General features: G+C 38.0%; 1 protein-coding gene across 26 annotated transcripts in view; it reads right to left on the reverse strand.

Moving 5' to 3' along the window:
* Positions 1 to 25,745, reverse strand: part of PTPRD (protein tyrosine phosphatase receptor type D) — a 2,083,672-nt gene that overhangs the window by 192,594 nt on the left and 1,865,333 nt on the right. For 16 of the 26 annotated variants that reach the window (XM_070431651.1, XM_070431658.1, XM_070431657.1 and 13 more), the window contains 4 exons: positions 8,753 to 8,941; positions 6,756 to 6,773; positions 5,023 to 5,133; positions 1,385 to 1,654 (listed from right to left, as the gene is read on the reverse strand). In XM_070431651.1, coding sequence (XP_070287752.1) covers positions 1,385 to 1,654; positions 5,023 to 5,133; positions 6,756 to 6,773; positions 8,753 to 8,941 — 588 coding nt within the window. The remainder of the gene's footprint in view (positions 1 to 1,384; positions 1,655 to 5,022; positions 5,134 to 6,755; positions 6,774 to 8,752; positions 8,942 to 25,745) is intronic. The other 10 variants (XM_070431673.1, XM_070431672.1, XM_070431662.1 and 7 more) reach the window with 1 other exon arrangement.

Below are 25,745 nucleotides of genomic sequence, written 5' to 3' on the forward strand. Positions count from 1 at the left end.
CTAGATGTATTTCTGACTTTTTAAGGCAAGTCAAAATATTGCTAATTAAAGGTGTGTTTACTGATAACTAACAGACATTATTAGTTTTGCTAAGTCACAATTATTGTACAGTATAGGATTTGTGTCTATAATGTATGGATAAATATAAGCATGCTTAATTATAGTTAAGAATATACAATATAGTGTTACTACTTCAAATGATTAAATGTTGCCTATTGTGTGTGCCTTTGTTCTATTATCACATTGTTGATTTCCTAAGGCATATATTTTATATACTAGAGGCCCAGTGCATGAAAATTCATGCAGACGGGGGTCCCTCAACCCAGCCTGTGCTCTCTCACAGTCTGGGACCCCTGGGGATGCCCACCAGCTGGCTTAGGCCTGCTCCCCAAAAAAAAGATGATCTAAAAGAAATAATCATATCCTTGGATATGGATTTTTTAAAAAGGTAATGGTCTAATGAAAATTCACTGCTGGCGGGGATGAGAGGACTGGGGGACTCCGTGCAACCCCTCACCCTGGGCGGGGCTGAGGGGACTGGGTGCCGCCATCTTGTAAGGGTGTGATGGTCAATTAGCATATTCTCTCCTTATTATATAGGATACACTTGGCTGGAGATATGGTACCGATTATAACACTCATTTTGCATGTCTTAGGATCAAACTTCATAGAAAGAGAAGATAATGTGTGTTCATTTTGCTCCAGGTATTTTCAGAAACCTCAATTCTTCCTCAGTCTGACCCATTTTACAAATGTATTCTAGAAGTCTATAATCATTGGGAAAAAACAATGCCCTTACACAGTCACTTTTTTATTTCTTTGATTCAAAAATATCTGAGGACAGAATATTTCTTACCACTTCATCAATACAAGATGAACTCCAATGCTAAAAGAGAATATAAATTCACTTGCATTTTGGTTTTTAATGGTAGGGCCCATTAAAAAATGTAAAGCCTCTATCTTGAACATGTTCATTGTAACTTTTTTTCTTCTCTGTGTGTCTGCGGGGTTTTTGACATTTAGTAAAAGTTGTTTGGATTTTTCTGCCATGTGACTCTTTTCACAGTTCTAGATTAATGTGAAACTTATATAATAGTTGATCATGTCTAGCATTTTTCATTCTGCCTGGTTAGTTCCTGGGCCCAGCTTGTTGTTAAATATTCTGATGATTATTGCTTCTTAGAATGCCAGTACTTTTAAGAGAGAAACTACATACATAGATATGTGTATCTTATGTGATGCCATAGATAGAATCATACTATGACATCTAAAACACTGAACAATGAATTGGTTCATTTTAGAATTCCAATGACAGACTTTATAGAGGCGTTAGGCAGGTGACTTGATGTAGCCAGACCCCCAAAGCATGCACCGCTGAGCATACCTTTGACAGTGATCTGTGCTATTGCTTCAATGACGCCCAGTGTTGACATGGCCACACAGGTGTAATTTGCTGACTGTCTTACATCATTCAATTCTAGGACATTTCTTCCTATTGGCATGTCATCTTCCGGTGTCAGGTCTTCTGCCCCCAACATCCACTTCACATAAGGCATTGGTGACCCCACGGCCACACAGGTGATGTTAACACTTCCACCTGGCATGATTTCATGATTAGTGGGTGGGATAGAGAATCTTGGTGGGACACGACGAACTGGAACAAAACACAAGGGGAGATGATAAACTATACAAGGCGAGGAAAAAAATGGCTTCTTAAACACATGACATGCACTGTACAGACACACTTAAACAGCTGGAATGTACTGCGGGTCGTCCAAAAACAAAACAAAGGAAAACAGACCATACAAGTATGGTATGTGTAAACACACGAAGAACTGATTTAGTTCAGTCATTGATATCTTAGACACATTCATACAAATGTTGACTCAGACCTACAAGGGCCCCCCCAAAGAGACTATCTACAAGCTAACAACAGACAAACATCATGCACAAGATAAACCCAACAACATATACATGCATGCACATCACAGTGATTCTATGCACGCATGTATATGTGACAGCGGGGGCTGGAAGGTCACCAGCAGGTATAAGTTGGGTATCAAACCAACTTCCGTGCTGTGTGCTTCCAGTTGCTGTGAGCGCACATGTGGGGCCAGACTGTCCCACCCCAGCCCTGGAGAGCATCCTCCAGAGTACAGTGAAAGCACAACGTATTCGCTTTCAGACTCAGAGAAGATGCGGCCTCGAGACCTCACTCTAACACTGGAACAAACACAGAGATGCACAGACATATCGATTCAGTCAACACAGAAGAAACAAAGCCAACGCCAGTAAAGATACCAAACTGGGTCATGCAAGGCATGCACACATGACGTCTCCAGCCCGTGCTCAGGACAAGGAGAAATGTCTGGAATCCAAGACAACAATGACAGCAGGAGAAATAACAGGGTGACAGAGCTAAACACAAAGGGAGGATGTCAAGGACAGTGACTGAGACAGGAATTTGGGGGATGACAGGGTTGTAAGTAGGAAGATATTAGATTAAGCTGGGTTGTCAAAGGTAAGGATTGCAAATTTAGAAAGGGAGCCGGGTGTTTCACATTTAGGATTCCATTCAGTTCGTATCTAAGGTAAAACACATAGATGATGACAACAAAATGTAGTGAGAGGCTTTTTAAGACTACGTTCAAATTGAGGGACACTGCATCTAAAACATACAGTGAGACATGACATTAAGAGAAAAGGTCATATGTAACACCACGACACAGTAAAAATTACCAAGCAATTACAGTTCAGTGTTCCTGCTTTGGATAATGTGCATATTTATGTGCCAAGTTTAAGTACATGATACAGGGAGAGGGTAAGAGACACGGGTTTCATCTTGGGCTTTTATTGGCAAAACCTTACACCACGAGTAGTTTAGACCAAGAGGAAATCATTAGGAGCATAGCTTAAATTCAGGTAAGAAAGTGATTTTTAAAAAAATCCTAAGTCAGTTAATAAGCAAACAATCTCATAACCCCAAGAAGATAGTAAGTATGTAATTCTGTCAACTTTTTGGCTGCACTTCAGGTTGAGATAAACCTCCACTGATTGGAGAGGGCTCGCTGCGATGGCCTCAGGAGTGAATGACAGGCAGAGGAGAAGTGAAGAGAGAGCTGGGCATGCCTCCTGCAGCCAGTTCACAGGTTACACAGAGCAAGCAGGAGCCAGTGGAGACTCGGAGGTGTCAGAGAACATATCGAGAGAAATGGAGGAGAGTTTAGTCTTCATGCTTGGGATCAGGGGAGCAACTAAAGTCATTCTATGGGCAGCAGGCACCCTTGTAAGACAGAAATTAAAGGTGGGGCAAGGGTGGGGTGGGAAGAGTGGAATAGGAAGGAAAGCAGGAACACTGACCAAGTTTATCGGACCCAAGAGAGTTAAGTGGCACCAGTTACCATGCACCCACGTACATTCTCTCCCATCATGCACCACTGTTAGGTACCACCAGCGAGCACCAGAAGCCATAGCAAGGGCATTCTCTGCTAAAACATACCATCCACCAAAGGAAGACCACAATGCAGCTACATTCATTTCATTTGTATTCTTTGTTATTGGTTTAATGAATAGTTTTGTAAGGTGGGTAAAAAGTAAAAAACACACCCACCTTCTCGCAGCTCTGAGGGATGTAGGGGGTTTGATGCAGAACACAATGAAATGAGGAAAGGAGAAAAACAAGGGAAACACAGAGAGAGTAAAAAGGCCATATCAAGGCTTTCAACTGCTACTTGAACATTTTTATTTGCTCTAGTTAATCCTTCCTCCCTCAGCTGAAAATGTTAGCAGTACCTCACAGACTAGCACAGTATTGGAAACAAGAGCTAGCGTGATTTTGAAATTTTTCCGCTGAAGAATGTACGCATGCCTCATGCAGCAAAGGGGGTCGCCACTGTGAGGAAAAGGATCAAGGGGCTTTCAAAGACCTCGGGGAAGAAATGGTTTTCTTCATATTCTCCCACCTTAGACTCCAGAGAAACATGGGAGAGAAAAGCACCCCCACGGAAACAAAATTATCTCAGACAAAAATTTCAAAATCAAGCTAGATATTTTCCTAAGGGAACCCACCCTGCTGTAACGTAAAGCCCTCTCAGTCCTTTACCTACTTCCTCCCCCACCCACGCCTTTTGTGGTTATTCATAGACATGTAGACCTGGAATCAGAGCATTTCTACTGGACAAAAAACTACATGAATCGGCTTTGAAAACGCCAGGGAAGAAGAAATAATTCTTTCTAGTTGAAATGAAAAGCATGGCCATTCATAAGCTCAAAATTTAATCATTTCTATTACTTTTAAGAACATACGAATGTATCCTCATTTAAAAATATAATCAGTGTTCCATGCCAATCAAAAAAATCAAACTTTAGAGAAAATCAGTAATTTAAAAAATATGTGTCTATATATATATATATATATATATACACACACATATACATATATATATGCATAGACATATGCACATACATAATGACATATGTTTATAAATAAAGCATAAAAGAAGGGAGAAAATACAATGTGCTATATGCATGTAGCGTTTTATTTTTTAAGTTAGAAGCTTTATTCTTACAGCTCCAAGCAGAGGTCCTGAAGACATAAATACCTTTATGCTTGGAGTTGCATAGAGAATTGATTAGTAGCACACCAAGCAATTATTTCAGGGTTTTAAAAGGAAACAGAAGAGAAACAGCAACAGAAGGAGGAAAAAAAAAAGAAAGAAGAAAACCTCAAATAAATGCAAAGCACAGTTCAAACAATGCGTTCAAAACAGAAATCAAGATGTAAAAATGCAAAGATACTTACAAAACTTCAAGCCTCGGGATAGATTTTATTCAAAAGTGGTTAATTTTTTGTAACAACATATTTAAACTTTTTAATTCTCTATTCACTAAGAACGCTTCAGCTACTGTAACTATGAGCAAATCGGCTTGCTAAATGCCGACGTCACCACACAGATGGCGTGGGTGTCCCCGCTCCCCCTGGGCCTGAATGAAGAACCGGTGCCAGGGTGACGTCATTCCTACCTCTGACATATAGATTGGCAGGGGCAGAGTAGCGAGTGCCCGCGCTGTTGGTGGCAACACACTCATATTTCCCTTGGTCAGATTCTTCACTCTGTTCGATCTGAAGGGCGCCTGTATGGATATAAAATATATTGCCAAAGAGATGGTCAGAGAAGGCCTTCTCAGTCCAGAAAACCACACCTCTTAACAATATGCAAAGCCCTGCAAAGCGAAGGTCCGCTCAACGTCGATTCAATCTCTCGCTAAGGTGCACAGACAGAAAATGATGCGATGAGAAAAACATAGAGAGATTATTTTTTTTAACATCATCAATGCTAGCATAAGAAAACAGTATCTCTTTTCCCCAGCAAGAACTCTAGTCATAATTAATACTCTTATCTCCTAGACTAATAAAATGAAGATGGGTGAGACTGCTTCAAGGAAGTATGGCTTTTAAATCAAACAAAAGATTAATTTTTGGTTTTGTTTTGTTTCATTTTGGTATCAAAAGTGGCGCAAAAGATAGGCACGCTCAAAAAAAACCAGGCCGGGTTTTCAAGAAAGTCTTCCGCTGAAGAAAGCCAAAAATACGCAGCGAGCACAAAAAGGCTGCACAAAGCAAAAAAAATAAAATTAGTCATTATATATCAGGAAAATATCACTTAAAGAAACAAGACTCCCTTAAGACATGCAGACTTTTAAGAAAAGAAAGACAGTTTGCCACGACTTACAATCATAGATTACGTTTGCTGAAAAACAAAGAGTAGTTGAATTAGAAGGTTTTTTTTTAAAAAAAGTTCAAAAGCACGGCCTATGCCAGCAAGGAAGAGCCGGCGAACCACTGCTCGAGGACCTCAGGACGGATCCCCTAAGACACCCAGCAAAATCCACCAGTGGGATTAGTAGTGTGGTGTCACAAAACCCCAAGAAAAATACAAAACAAGAATTAGAAAAGAAATGCACACTGAGTCAAAGTAGGAAAAACCAGCAATACAACATACCACCAAGAATACTGAGCACCTTTGGTTTCCATAGCCTGAAGGACAGAAGATCCAAAAATCCAGAGGCGAGTAATCCAAGAAAAAAAGAAGTTGGGGGGGAAAAAAGCATCGCTGTCAGGTTGGAGGCGAGTGGGATCGGGCGGAAAGGGGAGTCATTCTTTGACTTTTAAGACAGTAAGAGAAAAAAGAACCGAAGAACAAAAGCAAAAACCTTTTGAAAGATAAAGACAAAAAGCAGACGTTCCGGGCTGTCTTCTGCATGTCTGCCACTGTTCTCCAGACCACCTCGGCTTTGGTCCAGAACAAGAACAGCTAAGGAAGAAAAAAATGATCTTTTTTTTTCTCCGGTTGGACAAAAAAAAAAAAAAAAAAAAAAAAAAAAGGAAAAAGAAGAAAAAGAAGAACAAAAAAGGAAAAAGGAAGAAGAAAAGGAAAAAAAGAGGGACAGATGGTACGCTGTGACTGGTCTGAGGTCTAAAGACCTGGATATGCTTTCTTTGAAGCATATCACAACTGAAATCATTATTTTCATAAAGAAAGAAATGAACAAAACAAAGAGAAAAAGAAAAAGGAAAGGAAAATTCACAATATGAGAGTCACTGATCATAACCAAACAGTACAAAGGAAAAAAAATAATAATAAAGTTGATGGACATTATTGGAATGATTCTGAAAACAGGACAAAGATGACAGTGATGAAAGGACAGAAAGAATGAGTAAGATCATTCTGTGAACGTTAGTTCAGCACTCTTACCTCTTATTGGTGTACCACCTGGGTGGATAATATGAATGCAAATAAGATTAGAAAGAAGAAGCATTAGTACGAGAAGGAGGAGGCTAGGGCTGGGGAGAAGAATTAAATTAGATTTACAGAATTATATAAGGTCTTAAAAGAAACTTGAATTACTATACTGGTAAAACAGGAATATATGAGATAGTATTATTAGATCATAAAAGCAAGTTGCATTATACCACAGAGGGCCAAGACCACAATGGGCAGCATTGCCTTTCTCAGAGAAGCAACTGAGTACTTAGGTCTGGGGACGTATAGGGTCAGAATTGATCTTATATGCCTCATAGTCTTAGAAAAAAAAATAAACGGACTCAATAATATTTTTAAAGACAATTTAGAAAATACTGGCTAATCTATTTAAGTATATATATAGATATGCATATATATATACTGTCATAGAAAATACTACAGACTAACTAGAAACAAACACTTGATTGGATATCTTACTCTACTTACTGTGCTACATTTGTGTGATATTACAACTTGTGTACTATTTTGTTTTTTTACATAGTGTTCTTACGAAAACAGTGCTGTGATGTGTGTGTGTGTGTGTGTGTGTGTGCACGCCACTAGGGAGATCTGGTGTCTACACTGACAGTTAGTAAAATGCATGCCATGCATTTTATTAATAATAATAATAATAATAATCATAGTCTGAATATGGAAATTAGTGGGGGTGAAGTGCGCTTCAGAACTAAGCACTTACCAATAGATTCTGGAGATTTAAATACGGAGAGAAGAAAGACAGCATAAAAATATTATTATATTCCTTATAATTTGGTACAATTTTTTTCAGAGTTAAAGCTTTATACACTAAATCATCTATGTTACATGTGAATAATTAATTCTTTATTTACAATAACAGAATGCTAATCTACACAATTCTGCTGACAACAAGCAAAGAGAGGCAGTTAACAAGACGCTTTAACATCACAGGACAGGTCAAAAGCTGAGAATTCTGGGAAGACAGGCAGTCAAACAACTTAGAATTCTATACCAATATTACTACCAATGTCAAAGTAAACAGCTTATTAGTAAATGTCCCTACGAGATTACCTAGGGACAGGCTGTACAATTTAAGAAGTTTATAATTATCTCTATTTTTAATCTAAAGAGAACAAAGGAATAAACTTGAGATGGGGCTGGGAGGAAAGGGCAACGGGGAGAAAGAGAGAGAGAAAGCAGCAAAAGCTGGAGTCTACACCCAGAGCAGACTTCTGTAGATCCAGTCACTGGAGGGCTCAAAAATGTTCAGTGTGGGCGCACACTACTGTGGCAAAGGTGTACATATGCTCACTCACGAGAATATAATAATGATAACATTAATAAAAAATCCCCTCCTTTCATTGGTTCTTTGTTAAAACTTTAAAAAAATAATACATCTGGTTACTCACGATATAACATTTCTGTGTTTTATGTATTAGTGGAAAGAAAGATGTGACCAAACTTACTAAACTTTGGTATTCTTGATGAGTTCAAATGTAGGGACGACAGAGAAAACACACTTTAATAAAATTGAATCATTTTAGTGTTTCATATGAACATTTTGGTTTTTAATGGATATAACCATTGGAACTCCTTGCAAGTTCTGAATGAAGTCCAATGTTGAAATAAATTTGTTTCAAAAGAAAACAGAGAAAGAAGAAAGAAAGAGAAAATGGATCCATCAAATACTGCTAAATAGCAGTAAATTAAAAAAATTATCAAAAATACAGTCACAGCAGTGAGCAATGTGGATTAAACAGAAGCTGCAAAAACACACAGAGAGAAGGAGAAAGACTCTGAAACAGGCTATGACATCACAAACATGGACAACACATTAAATAACAGAGAAAGAGAAGAGGGAGAAAAATCAATACCTAAAAAATAAAAATAAATTAAATTAAAAATAAAGAGAGAGAAAGCTAAAAGAAAAAAAAAATCTTTAGGAGTTAGTGGAAACAGTAACAAGACCCTACCTGATCGTAACTGCTTAATACGGCCATTGTTGTTGCTTGTGTCCACAGGTAAGAAATCTTTAAACCAAGTGATTTCTGGGTCCGGATTCCCACTGGCTGCACAAAGCATGGTGGCAGTGCGTGTACGCTCAACCACCTTCAACTGTGGGCCCATGTCAATGGTAGGAAAGCCCCTGGGAATTTGATCCTCTGCAAAACAAAAGGTGATACTTCATTAGGTTAATAAGTCAGATGCCCAAGATTAAAGAGATATTGCCCATTAACCTCTCCCCTTACCATATTCAGCATTTGCTGAGAAGCTAACACACACCAGGCAACATGGCATTATGAGATTAGGATACAGGCACAATGTTGATCCTGGCCAGAAGAGTACACAGTCTAAGTTAAGAGCAACCACTTAGCAAAGAGCTCAGACACATTTGATAAAGACCCTGTTAAAACGATGCATCTAAGCTTCTAGAAGCTCAGAGGGAGAAGTAATTGCAGAATGGCTGCCTGAGGAGGTCACTGAGCACCAAGAGGATGCTCTGAAATGGGCCTTTAGGAATGCGTTGTGATAATGGGATTATCACAAGTGTAGGCATTAAGATAGAAAACTTCTCTTGAGGAAAAACCCAGCAGGGCCGGATTAGCAGGTACCTGAAAAGCAAGCAGATTATCTAGGCTAAACTATTTACAGTGGAGCCTCGACTTACGAGTGTCCCCACTAACGAGTTTTTCGAGATACAAGCCGTCTCTCGGCCGATTTTTGCTTTGAGTTTCAAGCTAAAATTCGGGTTACGAGCCAGCTTCAGATACCCCACTGCTAGTTGGCGCAGCGAACGTCACAGTGAACGCCACAACATCAGCCCAGTATCACGTGTCTCACTCGTTCACTTTAAGGTTTGACATACGAGTAATTTGAGTTACAAGCTCTGTCACAGAATGAATTAAACTCATAAGTCAAGGCCACACTGTATATTCAAATCTGATAAATGTTTTTGTAACTTTTAAGTAAAACTATATATGTTTTTCACAAGCATGATGTTCAACTTAAAAGAATTCCTTTGTAGGGAGTTTCAATTCATCAGAAAAAAAAATTTGAGAGTTTCTGTTTCCAAAGAAGAAAAGAACAAAAGCAACACCTTAGTGTAAGAAAATACTTTTCTCCATTCGAAAGGTCTGCACCATTTTTGGTCATTAAAAAGTTGAAGTTTCTAAATTTTAAAGCTTCAACTCATTCAAAGTTCACTTATCCATATCCCACATCAAAACTGTCCCAGACCTTAGATCTTGAGAAAATAAAATCCTCTGAAATTCACAAGCATGGCCTACATCCATAACCTACATTGCCAGCTCTTCCAGCCAGCATTAGAAAGGTAAGATACATTCTATTCCAACAGGGAAGGGAGCTTAGCTAGATGGGTGATAATTATCTAAATTACAACGTGGCTGTTTGTTTAAAGACCACTTTGAAACATTTTGACTTCCGATTGAGCCTGGTGTTAATTTAATCAACACTCCTTCATGACTTCTGATGAATTTTCATGAGCCACCAATTCCAAAATGACTCAAAAGCACAAACACCAGTGAGCAGAACATTAGAAATCATCAGATGTGGCTTCTCCTTCAATGCCTTCTACAATTTCTGGTATGATCCTGTGGTCTTGCTGAAGTCTAAGTGAGGTACAATTTCGAGGGAAAAGGCTCCGTTTTGAGGCCCCCATAAAGTTCAGTCAAATCTATGTGTTCTCTACCATCACCCCACTATACCTTTGGGGTAAATTCAATCTCCAAAATCTGACTAGCAAAGTTCTTTTAAATTGGGCCCCGTTTTTCCCAGCCTCTCATGGATGATCTCCTACATAGGACATTTTTTTATGCCTACACTTAAGTTTTCACCATTTTCCAGACAAATGCTGTCTGTTGAAGGCCACACAGCCAAAATCCCCTTCTTTACAGATCCTTTTTTCTTTCTTTTTTTTTGTTAAATGTATTGTTTAAGGTATTATAAGTAGTAGTACATATGTCTCCTTTTCAACCTGCATATCCTTTTGAAACTCTCCCAAATGTATTTAATCTTTTCTGCCTCGGAGCTTCCATAGAAGTCAGTTCCTACATCTGTCTTGTACTTTTCATCTAGCATCAGTTTACCCCTCCGTACATTGAGTTATTCTGGGTCTCCTTTGTATTGATCAAGCTAGTCTGGATTGCCAGATTTTAGGAGAAGCTCCAGTATTTTCAAGTCCATGTATGGGTACATTGCACAATTAAAAGAGGATTTTTTTACTGTGCGTAATAGGAAAGTTCTTCTGGTAGAGAGTTGGTCAGAGAAATGGTTAAGGAGTAGAGAGATTTTTGAAGGTGAATAGTGAAAGAATGTCAAAACACTACCAAAGAATACAGCTCCCAAGAAAGAGAAGATGCCTGGAACACCCAGTCCAGGTTGTTGTAGGAAAAAACTGAGGGTCTAGGAAAACGTATTGACTCTGGAGATCTATCACAGACCAAGAGAAGTAGCTGAGGAAATCTAGTTGACCTATGAACTCCCTGGAGAATAATTTACTATCTCATCAGCTAGTTAGGGCTGGAGACTAAAACTATATATAGAATTAGTTAACTTCAAAGAGCTACATTTTACTTAGGCTGAAAGACAGGGCTCTTTTAAGAAACAGTAATGTATTCTGTTTCTCTGAATGCTTACACATTGTCAGCCAAGCAGAGGTCTACAGTGAACAAGTTTCAGCAACAGTGGTTAGAGATGGAATTTCGAGATGATTTTTCAGGGCTCCAAGGGGATGTTAAAACTCACATGTCGCATAAACAGCATTTTGCAAATTAGGCTACGCGGATTTTAATAACCTATTCCACTTATTTCATCAAACTATTCTTCATGGCTTTAAAGGTTCTGTCAATGCATTTACATCTCTAGCATTGTTCTTTTGTTATTTGAAGAAAACAAAGAGGAGAAAAAGATCAATAGCTGTTGCACCACATTCATTATACTATTAAGCATCTCACTCGGCAGTTATTGACACAAAATGATTCAAAGGATAAAAATAATGTACCTCAAGTGTTCCAAAGTCAACTCCACTGCCTTAGTCATGTACAAGTGAGTTTCTGAGGAAAACGCTGACATTTTGTTGTTATTTTCCATATTTAAAACAACCAACTTACATTAATCAGAAATCAGGCTGGGATTCCCGAGGTCTCTTACCTCCCCTTGGTGGTTCACTAGCAGTTCCATAGACATGCATTTACATGGCTCTCCTAGTCCTTCCTTTTCTACCAGTTCATCTCTCTAAAGAACCAAGCCAATATTCATGCCCATCAGTGGCAAGTGTCAAAGACTTAAGTAAGTCGAGCCACTTACTAAAGACTCTTAGAGAAAAAAAAAATCTAGAATTAATAACCGTTTATAAGAAATGAAGGCCTCACCATGGGGAGAGCTGACAAAATTGACTTTTGCCCTATGGGAAGCAGGCTAATGCAATTGCATGCCCTTCCTTTCCCTTCTCGGCACATAAAGAACACTCCGGAGCCCCTTTCCATATCCACAAGTGCACAACAAAGATAATCTTCCTTGCATAGTAATCAGACAGAGAATGTAAAGAGGGCTGCTTTCTTATTTTTAATAAGGGTAATTAAATTCTAGCCACCCCCTTTTGCACAGAACCTCTTTGAATGCACTTTCTTCATTAAATTTTCATGAGAAACATCACACTTGTAACAGATTCAAATAGCCGGAGCAGTTACACGTTGACAGTGTGGCTCGTTTCCAATTTGACTGTCAGGTATTTGGCAATAAAACTCAGTATTCAACATAAAACAAACTGTGGAAATAATGAAATTTCTAATTGGAATGCTTATCTCAGTGGGTGTAGTTTAGAAGATGTTAATTGTTTTTTTTTTTTTCATCCTCTACATTTATTAGTGATTTATGTAAAACTGCCTAGGCCATTGGATAACATCAATTTTGACAGCTTATCAAATGTTTGGTACCAGGAACTTGGGGGGGAGGGGAGAGATCAATACCCTTTATACCTCAGCCATATAAACTTTTACAGCAAAAAAGCAGCTATCAAAAATTAACACATTGTCAATATGTTAGTAGCTTTAAACTTGTACATGAGGTGAGTAGAAAAACATTTTGTCCTATTCATTAATGTGCTCATTAAGCTTTAAAGTGCCTTACTTATCACCGTTCCATATTAATATTCAATCATGCAGAATTAGCTATTAATTCATCAACAATTTAAATCAGACTTGACCTTCACAAAGCCATTTGGTCTGTCATTTTGAGAGGCCATTAAAGGGCATATTACTACACACTTGTGCTTAGTGAATCGTAGAAGTCATACATATTTTGTTTGGAATGGCAGCTATAATAGGCCTGGAAATATAGCTCATTCTTTGAATCTTGTTTGGTGTCTTAATGAAATATGCTGGTATGAAACTTACAATTCCATTAAGGAGAGAGAAAAATGAATGTCAGCGGTTTCCAGAGTTAACATCCCATTGCTGTAGAACTTCTGTTAATAACCCCTGATCTACCAAGGGCTTGAAAGGAAAGTCTGAAATTGTTTTGTAGGGAGTCATGCTTTAGATATCTGAATGATCAAATAATAGCTTTTGCACAATTTTCTCAGTAAACTAATTTCATTATTCATCCATAAACAATTTTAATGATGCCTTCATTTTCGCTCCAGTTCTGCAAACACTGAACCTCTCTCATTTGATAAGAAACCACAACTAAACTGCCAGCTATGGCTACAGCCTCCTTCTAAGGTAGCCCCAAGCAGTTCTTCTAATCTTGCTGGGACTCCAAGTGAATTCAACCAGACTGGTCCCAAAGCCTACTGAGTTTATTACCTGCCCCTCATTTGAACAGTTATTCACTCTTTAATTGTTTTGTGGCTATAAATTTGGCCTCTCCCATTTGATACAACTCAAAGGGGCAAAACTATCTTATAACCAGTTTCTAGTAGTAATATACTTATACACTTACAAAAATAGTTGTTAATGACAGTTTTTATTTTTATAGTCCTGCATTTTAATTTAATTAATTTAGCCAACAAGTTTCATCAATTGAGATATGTCATTTGGGGCAGTTGCTGCACTAGAAACACAAATCAGCTCCTGCCTTCCTAATTTTACAGGAAGGCTTCCCTTATGTGGTGGTTGTAAGTTCCCAAGTCAAAACTGCAACCACCTTGCAAAAACCTTACGTGAAAGCACAATGAAATTCAAAAGAACACAATAGAATATGGATCTATACTCTGCTATCTCATCTTTCCAAGACTGAAATGGAATTCTTGATGTTCAAACTAATAATACAACCCAAGTGAATGACACAGTCATATACTGAGGCAAATACTCTGGGTCTTCTTTCACTGACAAGAGCAAAGATTTCTCAGTGGCTGGATATCTCACAGCTTTAGGTATTCACTATAAAATCTTACAGAAGCACAAACATTTTTTTCTTATTATTTTTTTAAGGATGAAGGGGCTAAAGGAACTTTTCATTAACATAATATGAAGAATATTTTCTTAAATAAAAGTGCTGGACCCTTTAAATATATTGAAAGGCATGAATTATTACCTGTTAGAGAAATAGTAGTAACCTATACAACAGAAATTCAGTGTGTTTTTATACTTAATAAAAAATAAACATTATCCTGGAAAATTTAAATATGTAGGTCTACTAGTAAAAGTAATCAAACAATAAAATAGATTTATGTTTATGAAAGTTGCATTATATTAAAAAAAGAGCCTTTAAACTATTCTAAAAATCTACTGGATAGTCAATAAATGTTGTCATTCATTCTATAGATATTTATTAAAGCTCTCCTTTGTGCCAGAACTGGGCTGGGCATTGGATATGAAGTAATCTGAAGGATCTTTATATTGTGATTAATTGTATCTGAAGGATAATTAGATTCTTTGTGAATAAGAATAGCACCCAGCTCACAGGCAGGAGGAGTGAATGAGACAATGAATTAAGTGTGCCTAGCACTGCCTGACATCTAGTAAAATACCATCTTACTCTAACCCAAGCTCCCACAATAGATTTAAATAGAATGGAGGCATATGACTCTAAGGCTTGGTATGACAAAGCTGCAACAATAAACTGCAAATGGAAAATATTCTATGCATGTAATAAAAAAATTATCTAAACATGCAAGTGAATTGAGAGGGCAATATCTTGTCAAGTAACCTCTTCAGAGCTCACAAAAGCCCTCATTTCTCTCTCTGACCAAGATTTCAGGCTTTTTTATTAATCTACAGCATAAATAATACACATCTATATTGTCATGTGACATGTTCTCAAAAGTGAACTTTAAAAATATCTCTAAGTTTTGGGAAAAGAAAAGCTTTGCTGTGAATGACTGAAAACACGGAGCCACTTGGCCTGCTGAGGGCTCCCTGAAACAGGCAAGGGTGGCCTCCTTCTCTGTAGAAATCATGGCTTTCTGTAGACATAAGACAGAGACACAGCAAAATTAAGTTACTCGTTCCAGGTCACACATATAGCAAAAAGAAAAATAAACCTTTAACTCTAGATTACTTGTGTTTTTAGTTCATCATGTTTCCTCTATTCCAGTAACTATCTGTCAATAAATAAAACTCATAACTGGAAGTCAACTCATAAAGAAAAGGCACAAGAAAAATAATTTGAATACTTAATAATTTTTTTTTTTAGATTTTAAGTTGGAAGAACTAGAGACTCAGGCTCCATGGATATAATAATCATTTTGAAACAGTTGTAAAAAGTCCACCATTTGGTACATATCAATTGGCCTCTCATTTGCTTAGCGTTGGTTCCAGGTAGAGACAAAACTCTGCCAGGTATACTCGCCAATCAAATGTGGATGAGAAATGTATGAAAAGAAAAAATGTGAAAAGGATGCTAAATATCAAATGATTTCCCTAGGAAGCTCAAATTCAGCACTGTGGTTATATTTTTAACCTTCTGTAATTTCTATTTAGTTTCTAGGAAGGGCTAAAAATGGCAGTGCTTTTTTGAGCAGACACTAAAATGCAGTACACAGACCAGAGAACTAGACATCAGTAGACTAAGTATATTAACTCTATGACCTTAAGCACCACAGGGGTAGGACCTGTAATGGCTACCCTAAATAGCTTGTCTAAGAGATGGGACAGATCAGCATTTCAGAGGCTGGTTGGAGTATCTGCTACTTTGTTGAAGAGCAAATGAGTTTTTAAGCTAACTATCCTTCAGAATAAACCACACTATCAGGCTACAAACAAGAACCATTTCCTCCCAGAGTACAGTTCCTGAAGGGAGAGGGGTGACGGGGAGGGAGGTATGTATTATTCTTTTCTTAAAGAAAATAAAGCTTTTATTTTCACCATTCCAGATGGTGGCACGGTAAAATTGGTGCTGCTTTGACATCATGACCGTATTATTCAAAAATCAACGCTCCTTCAAGTGAATTGAATAAGTGACTGAAAACAGAAAAATAAAAAGAAATAAAAGCTCTAAGTCAGTGATTTCCTGGCAAAGTTGGGCTCCAGACCATTATCAAAATGATATTCATATGAGTAAAACTGGAAAAAAAATATATATTTAAATAAAGTGGTTTCTAATTATGAGTCAAAGACTACTCAAAGTCAGAAAGAAATGATCCAAAGCAGGAGAAAAGTGGCAGTTAATAAATGCTATTTCAAATGGAATACTTAATAAATATAAGATCTGGCCTAAAAAAGTAATTAGGAACATGACGCAGTGACTTTTTAGGCCTGGATCCTCTTTGCAAGTTATCAGGTACAGATGGTATGCTTGTCTTAATATGGCTATAAATCAATCAGAGGGGCTTTTATCTCGGAATGGAATTAGGTATCTCTTAAGGGCAGTTACTGGGTTCAGGAGGCTCCAAAGACTTCTCATAGAATTATGCCATGCCAGAATAGAACACTGGAGGTTGATAAGCTGATAGGAGCCTCATTAGCAGCTACTACATATTCAGCACACTAACCAGGTACCCACAGAGCATTCCGGAGCAAAAAGCTCCATTTTCTGAAATGCCCTTCACATGCTGAGGAGGCACTCCTGGCCCAGAATGAAGCACACTAGTTTAGAAGCTACGTGTGCAATTGCGCTACAAATCATGAAGTCATGTCTACAGGGCAGGACACAAATCCAGTTAGATTTCATTACCGTTTGTATGGCCATGGTGGCTGCAATTTCACATGGCATTAACTCAGTTAAACCTCTTTGTTAACAGTGTTTAGCTTTGGCAAATGATCACACTCTTTGTGGTCCAAAGTCAGATAAATTCCCTGGGTGGGAGGTGGGTGGGTGGTGGTGAATATCCTCTCCTGTCTAGAAACACTGTAAATACTAGAATATTTACGTAAATATTTAGGACCCAGGTTTATGCTTTCCCCCCCGCTTCTCAGAAACACAAATCTCATTAAGATAATAAAATTCAATAAGCATCCACTTTGGCAAATCTAATATCTTTCTATTAATTTATTTTTATAAAAGAGCACGTGTCATGATGCTTTGTGCATCATCCAACTTTTGCCTCATTTTGAAGATTACGATAATGAATCACTTTACATTAATATTGAAATCACAATGTGAATTTTTAAAGAAAAAAAATCAAAGCAAAAACGTACAACAAAGCTGAAGTTCAAAAATTGAATTCCTGTGTTTTCAGAAAGAGAGACAAAAAGTTAGAAATAGTAAACACAGAAAGAGAGCTGGGTTTGGCTCCTGCCTCCGTCATTTTTGGCTTTGTAAAAGTTGGTAATTCTCATGAGCTCAAATCAAAGAAGGCCAAGAAAAACATTCATCCTGGCTGCCTCACTGTGTTGTGTTGAATATAAATAAAAATAAAAATTTAAGCCATCAAATGTTATATGAAACAGAAAACTGGACTGGACTGTATGGTGAACTGGAATCAGAGGTACTGGCATGAACTCCTGGTTTTAAAAATATACACATTGATATAGAAATGAATATAATTGTAAATGAGTGTGCATACACACAGACACCCCCTCTTTATAAAAACTTACCAAAATATCTCCCCCTGCTCTGTGACTCAAGAGTGGCACTAAAGGATAGCAATGGCCACACCTAACATCCAGATCTGTTTTCTAAATATGATTCTCTAGTAAAAAGAAATAGCGCTCCTTGGAGAAATGCCTGATTCCATACAGCACAGGAAAAGGAAAGGTGCCGGGTTCAATTCCAGTCAAGGGCACATGCCCGGGTTGCGGGTGCAATCTCCAGTAGGGGGCATGCAGGAGGCAGCTGTTCAATGATTCTCATCATTGATGTTTCTATCTTTCTATCCCTCTCCATTCCTCTCTGGAATCAATAAATTATAAATACAAAAGACTGAGAAAATACCCCAGATTGAAAATGTCAAATGAAAACATCAAATATTATATAAATCATTTCACTATAAATAATGAAAACTACAAGAGCATATAAATAAGCCTTTTACCATCTTATGATACAATAATGTATTATCTATGAAGGTAAGTTTCCTCTCAATACAGATAATTTTCTATTTATATGGCAAAAGTGAGCCTGAATTTAACACCAAAGATTACCTAATGGAACTTGTTTATATTTGTCAGTGTATGAGACTTTTTCTTAAAAGTATTTAGAGTCACAAGCAGTCAATTTATAAAACTACCCAAAGAAACCTAACTATAATTTGTTTATTTTTTCAATTTTTGAACTTTTCTTTCTCTTTATATAAACTTACTAAAAATGTCATATTTACATGCAAACATAGGGTAGAAATTTATTCAGTATGTTTTAATATATCAAAATATTAATGTGCTATTCAACAGGAGGTCAGACATCTAGAAAATAACCAGATAGGAAAAATGCTACCAAAAATGACTGAAATCAGGACTCAAAATTACATGAACGAATCTCTTATCCTTTGCTGCTAAAAGAGGTATCAGGCCCCTACACATAAGATTTTAAAGGCTTGACTTTATTTAATAGTATATTAAACTCAGCAAATTAGAAAAAAAAAATCCAGGCAAAGCCTGAGGGGATTACATAAAGGATTGCGGTCTTTTTCCTAAAAGCAACAGGAAGGTAAGGAAACGTTTTAAAGATAGAGGTAAGTGTGTGGGCTGGTAAGTGCTTGTAAACAAGTGTGTTAGGGGGGTATGTTGCTTATCAAAGTTCCATTTTGAAAAACACCCTTTTAACTAGTGTGAAAAATACATTGGGGCAGGGAAAACTGGGGTGGGGGTGAGGGGATATAGGGAGGCCAAAGGAGGTGACTGTGATAGCCCAGTGACAAAAATCAGGGTAAACTTCCGCCAGGAAAGTGGTGGAGAAGAAGAGCAGAAGTAGAGAGAGTTGAGACTATTTTTTAATTTCAGTTTTATTGAGATATAATTGACAAAATAGTAAGATATTTAACGTGTATATCATGGCCATGACTTATATATAAATGCACTGTGAGAGTTGTGAATAACTTGAAGGTCACATTGATAGGGTCTGCTAGTATTCTGAGGATAGGGAATGAGGGAGGATTATCATCAGGGATGGTTTCCTAAAGACAGGGGACAGATTTGTGTAATATATTTCCAGTCATGCCTTCCCCTGGAGAACAATGCCATGCATGTGAGGTACCTATGTAACAGATGGCATGAGCCCCTGCAGGCTGGGCTCTGTCTTTGCCTCACCAGTGTAGCTACCCCCAGGGTGGAGCACAGGGCCAAGCCCAAAGTAACTACATGCCAAATGCATACTGACACACCGGTACCCTCAGAAACCGGCCCACGGGCTGGAATATTAGGCCATAAGCTTCCTTATGTGCTCCAGCTCAGGGTGAGGGCAAGAAAGGACTGCCTCTGCCTGCAACAGTGTGAGCTCAGCACTCTGACTGTGGATGTGCCCAGGGCTCCCTGGGCACCAGTCTAGAATAAGATGAAGATGCCTGTGGGTTTGTATCCATTTTCCCCAACAACAGCACAATTCCTGCAATCTGAAGACAGCTGACATGCCAGAGTACGTTTTCCCTTAGCCACAGAAGAGCATCAGGGTCCGTGGCCTCCTGATTGAAAGGGGAATAATCTGAGCTGTATTCCTATGAAGACATGCCTTTAAGAACCTCTTCAAAGACAATGTGTGGCTATCACATTTTAATATGCTACCTGCCAATTCAATAGATACGGGTTTCCAATAACAAGGTATTCAGAAGTGAAACAATAAACCGTTCTCTTACATATGGTAAACAACCCAGACTTGCTCATTTTCATTTAGTTGCAACAGACTGACATACTGTTATAAATCTAGTTCTTAAAGTGACAGCAACCTGACAAGCGAAAAAGTTATCCGGCCTTCAGTAGTAGAGAGAGCCAATATAGCCTACCGTTCTCCCCAGCGTACCAGCAGGTACTTTTTGTATTGACTGCAACACCCATGCTCCTTCAACTGCTCAGTGATCAGGGTTATGAGCCTGCTGAGTAAGGAATGTGTGGGCACTCACTTAAGGAAGTGAGAACGCATATTTCAGTCACTGTTCCCTAAAATAACTCATGCTATTCAAGTGTTGATTGTTATAAAGATAAAATAATATGCAATACAACTTCATAAAATATACATGACAGGTTTCATGGGCAAATTATAATCAAGTGGGCAAATTTTATGGGTTTGCAGGAATTAACTCTGAGGAACATAAAATATAATAAAAAATGTTTACCCAGTGAGAAAAAGTAATTTTCAATTTAGTTTATGTTTTTATCACATACTCGCTCCCCCACCCCCTGCTTGGGTGACTTGGGCTGAAAGCTTATAGACTCTCATTTACTGAGAACTTACCTCACATATCCTAGGAAGTAGCTGTCTGAATCCTGACAGATCTGTTCCTTTGGTAACAGCAGCCCATTTTTTTCCCTTTTTTTGGGTAATTTTCACTTGACACTTGTATGTGTGTGGGTGTGTGTGTGTATGTATGTGTGTGTGTGTGTGTGTGTATATATATACATATACATATATATATATATATACATATATATATACACACACACATATTCATTCCTCCTAAAACCCAAGCTACTTTTCTGAAACATGGTGAGTGGGGTTTTAGAAAAAAATCTTCCTAGGATATCAGTTTTCCTGGTAAGTTTTAATAGGATATAGATTTAAGAACATTCCAGCACATATAATCATAGTTTTTAAATGTTTCTGCCTTAAGTTGTGAGGGGGGTGGGGGGAGGGCGGTGGAATATTTAAGACAAAGTTGGCCAACCCTTGCCTCTCTTTCACTCCCAGACATAATTTCTTCCTTTATATTTTGAATCCATTTCCCTGCAGGGAGAATAATATTTGCCTTAATACTTATATTCCACCCCTGTCATGAAGCCTACTGTTTGTTCAAACATATGGTGACACGTTTCTAATCATCTGGCTTTAAGTAATTCCATTTAACCCCTGGCAGAGTTCATGAGGAACTTGGACTCCAGGATCCCTGCTGTGTTAATGACAAAATCTACTTCCTTCTGGGTTATTCTTCAAAAGGCAGATATTAAATGGAAAATTTCTCATTAAAATTATTTATGAATTATAAAACATGAGATCATTCTGAGGGTGCCTATGTCATTCTGATAAAATATGTATATGATGCTGGACCCTAGAACAAAGAGGACTACAATAGATTTTATCTATTATAAAACCAGAGTGATTTTTCAGAAGAAATGGCTATGCAGATCAACTAAAGCCAAAGTTGTGCTTCTTGACAGATATTGTGGTGTGTACAACTGTTTTCAGTGACTGAATTTATACAGACATTACCTCATTTAGTTACCAAAGTTCATATATTGCAACTGATTAATCACAGTTACATGTTCAAATAATACTTTACAGAGTCATTTTGTTTTAAATTAAATTAATGATATGGATCCTTTCTTATAATTTCTTAACAGTTTTGTAGGTTCCAAAGATTATATCTACAATGCATGGCACAGATCGGTAGTTCCTTGATTTCCCATTAATCCTGTTTAAGAAGAGAGTCACCATACTTCATATATAATCAGGTTAAAATTTTGGGTGCTCTTTTTTCCATCTCAATGTAGAGAATGATTGATTGATTCTAACACATATTACTATCATCCTTAGTAATATGTGTTTGAGTATTACTATCATCTTTAGAGAGAGGAAAAGAGAGAGAGAGAGGAAAGGGAAAGAGGGGCAGGGAGATGGAGGGGGACTGAGAGAGAGAAGAGAGAGATTGATCAACTTGTTGTTCCTCTTATTTATGCATTCATTGGATTCACTGGTTGATTCTTGTATGTATGCTGACTGGGGATCAAACCTGCAACCTTGGTGTATCACAAAAATGCTCTAACCAACTGAGCCAGAGCCTTCTTCCTTCGTTTTCTTACGAAGATGTACAAACTTGGCTTTAACATGGATCAATGATAAAATCTGCAACTTCCCTTAACCAACCACACAGCTGTATTTTCATCTACACGTACCAAGGATCTCAACCTCAAACTGACAGACAAAACTTTGGCCCGAGAAGCAATGGTTAGGGATTATTAGCTGAAATAATGCAATCTCATCCGCTCTTCCACATAATGTAAAAATGATCCTTAGGTTAGAGGATAAGGAACTGGGACTATTTTCTGTTGTTTAGTGGAAAACAAGTTTTACTAAATTGTCTTGAGGTATAACTTTCCAGGTTACACTGAGGGACTTGAAATAAGCAATTGTCCTATGTATTTGAAGAGAGTTAAACATGCCTCTGATGAAGAGAATATTCTTTCCAACACGACAATGAACTTGTGAAGAATCACACAGAAATCTTTATTCCCTGGTTTCAGTCTCAGGAATAATTATAATTTTTCTCAAAAACTGATTTGTTTTTATTTTATGGACATTAGTCCTCTGTGTCACAGTTTTCCTCTTTCTCACTTCCAGATCTGACAGAAGATTTAAAGCTAAAACTGTGGTCTACTTCTAGCACAGGCATAGACAGTCCATGGCACATGTTCCAACTTCACTTCTCACATCAACCTAACTTCCTCCAACGGTTTCTTGTCCTGCTGCCGCAACATTTTTATCTCATAACTAGTGGCCTGGTGCACAAAATGTGTGCACGGGGGGTGGGGGGTGGTTGGTGGGGCGTCCCTCAGCCCGGCCTGCACCCTCTCCAATCTGGGACCCCACGGGGGATGTCTGACTGCTGGTTTAGGCCCAATCCCTGTCGGCCTAAACCGGCAGTTGGACATCCCTCTCACAATCAGGGAATGCTGGCTCCTAACCGCTCACCAGCCTACCTTCATGATTGCCCCTAACCACTCACCTGCCTGCTGGCCTGCTTGCCCCAACTGCCACCCCTTGCTGGCCTGATTGCCCCCAACTGCTCCCCCCTGCCAGCCAGCTTGCCCCCAACTACCCCCTGCTGGCCTGCTTGTCCCAACTGCCTCCCACTGCTGGCCTGATCGCCCCTAACTGCCTCTGCCTCGGCCCTGCCACCATGGCTTTGTCCGGAAGGTCTCCCGGTCTAATTAGCATATTACCCTTTTATTAGTATAGTTAACATTCCTTTGTAAATTAATTGTATATCCCTTTGAAGCAAGGTGATAATAGACACAGATATATAAATATTGTAAATCAGATCTTTCAAAAATATATATTGAACAAAAGAACTGATCTCCAAGAAGTCAAGAAATACCCACACAAACCAATCCATATTGCCCACAACAGTCTATGAGAAATGTTAAAGTTATGATAAACCACATCCAACCTCATTACAGCGAGCTTCCCTGAGAGTAAGGCATAAAAAATGGGGGCGGGAGAGGAAGAAAGGATGGAGAGAAGTATAAAAAGACAGAGTGGCTTAAGCATTTTATTTCTCTTTCAGGTAAGTCACTTTAATTAAAATATTCAGCCCATAATAAAATTGAATGAATGTATAAAAATATACTCAGCAAGTCTGTATAGAGCACATTCTTATATTACTTACAGAAAATCATATTCACATATATCACTAAATATAAGTACTATTTGTTCAATTTAATAACTATTGGTTAAACACTTCTCAAATTCTCTACATCAAACACTGGTTAGCACTTGAGGGCTCCAAGAACAGTCCCACAAAGGCCTTACAATATAATGGTGGAAACATGCATGTGAACAGAGAAAATGTATGAAAGAATTAACTGCTAAGGGAGTACAAAGGGGTGAGTAATGAATTTTGCTGGGCTCAGGGAAGCCAGGACTAAGAGCATGAATAGAATGCTGATAGCCAGGAATGTGTTAAGAACCTTCAAGGCACAGGAAAAGTATGATGAAGGTGCAGATACATTACCTATATGGTGCATTCAGTGTGAAGTGTGGCCCAGCTTGGGTGCTTTTGTTTGGGGACGGAGTTGGGAGGACTGTGTGGGAAAACATGTGGAAGCTTGAGGCAGAGATGGTCAACAGGGCCCAAATGTGAGAAGCCAGAAGGGTTGTAGGGTTTATTTGGTAAGCAGCGTGGAGGTGGATATTTTTTGAACCAAGAAAGATAGAAGAAACTTTTCACGTTCTAAAAGACACCTTGGTCAAAGGAGTTTAGTGATCAGGCACAAAGAACAAGATCAGTGGCTGTATTTGTTGTAACGCAAGATAAAGATATCTGTGTGTGGATATCATTATGGGAAGAAAATGGAAGTGAGGATGCTAGATACACATTGGGGAAATTTAGGAAGGTTTAGGAAGTACAGTGGGGCCTTGACTTACGAGTTTAATTCGTTCTGAGACCGAGCTCCTTAAGGAGCTCATTAACTCAAATTATTCTGTCAACTCAATGCAAAAAATCAGCGGAGAGACAGCTGGTATCTCAAAAAAACTCTTTAGTCCGGACACTCGTAAGAGAAGGACCCGCTGTGTTTGTTTTGTTTAAGGGGAAACAACTGTGGTAAAGGTAAACCTCAAGTTTCTAGTCTCCTGGTGAACAGTCGTGCATAGGCAAGGATGGGTGATGTTACCTAATAGGAACATACAGGGAGAAACTCAAGATTTAACATGTAATTTTGAGTATCATTCATGTGAAAGTGATAGTTGAAATCAAATAGATGGAAGAGATGACCAAGGGAAGAAATTACAGTGAGAAGAGTATTAGCAATAATCAGATTTAAGGATTTTAGCATGGTGAAATAATTTCCTAAAGTAAGTCTAATTTGTTTTATAGAAATTTAATTCAGCTTATCACATGGGATACTTTTACATGCTTTGTCTGCAAGTGAAACAAACCGTTGACAAATGCTCAAGTATTTTTTTTCATAGAGTAACAATTTTGCTAATTTCTATTAAATAAAAAAATAATAATTACATTTTAAGAGTTGCAGACTATAAATATAGATAAAAATGTGTGAATATCTGTCTTGTAAGGGAGGGCATATGAGAATATGATGCAAATTTTGAGACAGAAAATGAAGTAAAACAAAATAAATGAAAAAATAAACCCGGAAGGAAAATTTCTGAATAGGGAGTACAAAATGATTCAAGTTGTAAATTAGCAAGAAAACAAAAAACAAAAAACCCCTCTAATGTTAACTTAGAATATCAAGCCAACTGCTGTTATTTTAATGATTCCAAAACAAGGATGCAATTCTTATCTCTCACTTCATCGTGCAAAAAAGGTACCAATGTTTCAAGCACTTTCATTTAGCATATCTACATTCAGATCAATGTTCACATACTAATCCCTTATGAAACACCTGAAAGGAGATTTAAAGGGGCCACTGAAGTTAATTTAGGAGTGCAAGACTAATATCAACACTATTGATTAACTTGAGCAGAACCAAGCTCAGAGCAAAAACCATAACAAGGAATCATTCAGAGGTGAGGGAAATAGATGGCCTCTCCACTTTTATTGTATTTCGAGGATTTTGTAAAATTGAAGGCTTAATCTATGTTGTTAAAAAAATAATTCTCTGTACACAAAAATGTGTTCTTCATGTTCTATAATCTTATATGTTGTTCTGGTATTTATACTTAGAAACATACATTTTTGCCCTG

This window comes from Myotis yumanensis, unplaced genomic scaffold (genome assembly GCF_028538775.1).
Source record: "Myotis yumanensis isolate MYYU_CA2020_CCGP unplaced genomic scaffold, mMyoYum1.0.hap1 SCAF_12, whole genome shotgun sequence".
NCBI classification, from domain to species: domain Eukaryota; kingdom Metazoa; phylum Chordata; class Mammalia; order Chiroptera; family Vespertilionidae; genus Myotis; species Myotis yumanensis.